The following is a 3,668-nucleotide window of genomic DNA, read 5'->3' on the forward strand; positions in this document are numbered from 1 at the left end:
ATACTATTTAAACGAAGATTCAGGTTAAACTAAAATTCTTAACGAACCTTTGGATTAAAAAACAATTTCAACGAAGTTTTACATTAAACTAAATTTCTTAACGAATTTTTCGTTTAAAATACAAATTAAATGAATTTTAGGTAAAACTATAATAATTAACGATTCTTACGTTTAAAATGCAATTTAAACGAAGTTTTAGGTTAAACTAAATTTCTTTCCGAATCTTACGTTAAGAATAACATTTAAACAAAGTGTTTGTTTAAACTAAAATTCTTAACAAATCTTTCGTTTAAAATACAATTTAAAGGAAGTTTCAGTTTAAACTAAAATTCTAAACGAACCTTTATTTAAAAATACAATTGCAACGAAATTTTAGGTTAAACTAAAATACTTAATGAATCTTTTCGTTTAAAATACAATTTAAACGAAGTTTTAGGTAAAACAAGAATTCTTAACGATTCCTACGTTTAATACACAATTTAAACGAAGTTTTAGCTGAAACTAAAATAAATAACTCATCTTACGTTTAGAATACAATTTAAACGAAGATTTAGTCTAAACTAAGTTGCATTTAGAATTCAATTTAAACGAACTTGTTGGTTAAACTAAAATTCTTAACGAATCTTTCGTTTAAAATACTATTTAAACGAAGTTTAAGGTTAAACTAAAATTCTTAAGGAATAATGTTTCACAAACTATTTAAACGAAGTTTTAGGTTAAACTGAAATTCTAAACGAATCTTACGTTGAAAATATAATTTCTACGAAGTTTTATTTAAACTAATATCCCTAACGAATCTTACGTTTGAAATACAATTTAAACGAAGTTGTACGTTACACTAAACTTCTTCACGAATCTTACCTTTAAAATACAATTTAAACCAAGTTTTATGTTAAACTAAAATTCTTAACGATTCTTACGTTTAACATACAATTTAAATGCAATTTTAGCGTGTATAATTTAAACGAAGTTTTAAGTTAAGCTAAAGTGTTTAACGAATCTTACGTTTAAAATACAATTTAAACGAAGTTTTAGTTTAAACTAAAATTCTCAACGAATCTTTCGTTTAAAATACATTTTAAACGAAGTTTTCGTTTAAACTAAAATAATTAACGAATCTTCCGTTTAAAATACAATTTAAACGATGTTTTTGTTTAAACGAATATAATTAAGGCATGTTACGTTTAAAATAAAATTTAAACGAAGTTTTAGGTTAAACTAATATTCTTAACGAAACTTTCGTTTAAAATACAATGTAAACGAAGTTTTAGGTTAAACTTAAATTCTTAACGAATCTTTCTTTTAAAATACAATTTTTTTCTCCTTCTTCTGCTGTTAAAGCCAAAAAAATGCCAAATACAGGAACAGAAAGAAAGAAAGAAAGGAAAGAGAAAGAATGGAAGAGATAAAAAAAGAAAGAAAGGAACCCAACAGGTTTATTTTGATTAATATTTGGCTATCTTTAATGTTGACTTGCAGAACTGTCATTTATAACATTTAAGAACATTGTAAGTCATTTTACAAAATAAAACAGCAAATAATATGATGCGTCAGCCTATGATGGAACTTGGAGATGGTTTAGTGTAAGAGTAATGTTTCCACGTCTGTATAAGTTGGTAGAATTTGTCTCCAGGACATGATGTTTCCCTCACATCTCGGTGACCATATAGTCTGTAGTTGGCAGTAATTTTACCCAAGCATACTCCATAGTCAAGAATGTTTTTAACGGCATCTAAGGCAAGATTGTTGGGAAGTCTGTGCATAAAGTTTCCCATCACAGACACAGCAATAGCAACTCTGTTGAAATGCAATGTATGGGCACCTTCTCTGTCCCAGCTACGGCCAACATAAACGCGTCCATCTTCTCCAACCAAGAAATTATAACCAATGTCGAACCAGCCTGTAAATATAAAAATGTATATGTGTGTGTGAGTGTGTAAGAAAAGACATTTAATAACAGAAAAGTATACTATGAGAATACATGCATGCACACACACTGACAAGCTCACTGACACTGAGCGTGAGCTATATGCTTTTATAGAGAGAGAATATAAGGTTAAGATGTATAGAGAGGGGGGAAAATTTACCATGAGAAAAGTGAAAAATGAAAGTGATAGACAAATAGAGACATTCCTGTTTTCAGATTTGACATTTTAAAATTGTGAAGATTAAAAAAAAATTTTAAGTATGATGCACACTGGGTTTGAGTTTGTAATACATTTATTCCCGAAAAATTTTAGAAAAATCTTACGGGGGTTTTAAAGTTTGATCATTTTTTCCAATCAGAAAACAAGATATGTACGGGAGAGCTATCATAAAAGGCCTGAAATTTGGAGAGGCGACTAGTCGATTACATCGACCGCAGTGTTCCGAAAAGATGAAAGGCACAGTCGACCTTGGCGGAATTTGAACTGAGAACGTGAAGACATACGAAATGCTGCTAAGCATTTGGCTCGGCGTGCTAATGATTCTGGCAGCTAGAATAATGGTGAAACAGAGAATAAAAGTGTTGTTGATCTAAAAGAGTTATTTCTCGCATAAAATTATATTTTTTATAAATATTTACGAACGACATTGTATTTGAGACACAGATTTTGAAATGGTGTGTCATTCAATTTGGTTAATTTATACTGCATACAGAAATAAAAACATATTACATACATACAGCTGCTTACAAAAATAGGGATTAATGTATAATTTCTTTCTATGTTCATAATTTTTTGCTTACAATATTGAAAAAATATGCCACCAAAGAAAAGACGTAATCTCTCCAGAAACAAGTATAAAGCAAGGAAGATTGTAGAAAATCAAAGGCGAGAGTCTGAAGAGAGAAGCGAGATGAGATTTTCTCAAGATCAACAAATGCATGTTGCAGCAATTAATGCTGGATCATTAAATCAATGTTTTAATGATTAAACAGGTCCAACAGAAAAGCTCTCAAAAACAAACTACGTACAAATTCGTTCTTCACAACTCCTGTAGCTGTTTTCAGATATGATCCATCCGATTCTTATAAAAAGGATAACTCTTGGTGTGCTAAACATAAATTGTCGTTTCTGTTGAGCTTTAAACTGTTCAAATTCACAAATGGTATGTGCTGCTCAGGCGGTCAGGTAATATTACCAGCACTACCTTCTCAACCTCTTATGGATCTTCTAGAAGGCACTTCCATCCAGTCAGATTTTCTGAACAATATCAGACAATACAACTCCGCATTTCAAATGACATCGTTTGGTGCATCTTAGAAGATAGATAAACATGAATTTATGCCGACATCAAAGTTGAAGGGCAAGCCTATCACCTCATTGGTTCCCTGTTACCCACAAATGAACAACCACAGTTCCTCCAAATTTATTTTATAAGTGATGTAGGACAACAAACCCAAACGAGGTGTTAAAATTTCAGATGTTGGATCGTGTTAGACACAGCACTGATTGCTGCAAAAGAGAGAGTATATCCACTGACAGCTTTTCGGTGCATTCAAAACTCACATACCCCCACCCAATTTTCCATGACTGGTTAGGGCCTGAAATACTCCAAACGGACGCATAGCATGTTGCTTAGTCGAATTAGCCCATCATTTTCTCCACAAATGTTTTGTTGTCAATGCTGCACTTTCCCATATCACCTGTTTCAACATGACTGTAATATATTATACACAAACTATG

The 3,668-nt window shown here is 31.3% G+C and overlaps 1 protein-coding gene across 1 annotated transcript in view; it reads right to left on the reverse strand.

Annotated features, from left to right (window-relative positions):
• Positions 1-1,435: 1,435 nt before the first annotated feature.
• Positions 1,436-3,668, reverse strand: part of LOC106875136 (peptidoglycan recognition protein 1) — a 73,776-nt gene continuing 71,543 nt past the window's right edge. Inside the window, exon 3 of the mRNA XM_014923127.2 lies at positions 1,436-1,900. Within this exon, the coding sequence (XP_014778613.1) occupies positions 1,551-1,900 (350 nt within the window). The 3' untranslated portion in view covers positions 1,436-1,550. The remainder of the gene's footprint in view (positions 1,901-3,668) is intronic.

The sequence above is a fragment of the Octopus bimaculoides genome, chromosome 18, assembly GCF_001194135.2.
Source record: "Octopus bimaculoides isolate UCB-OBI-ISO-001 chromosome 18, ASM119413v2, whole genome shotgun sequence".
In the NCBI taxonomy this organism is placed as follows: domain Eukaryota; kingdom Metazoa; phylum Mollusca; class Cephalopoda; order Octopoda; family Octopodidae; genus Octopus; species Octopus bimaculoides.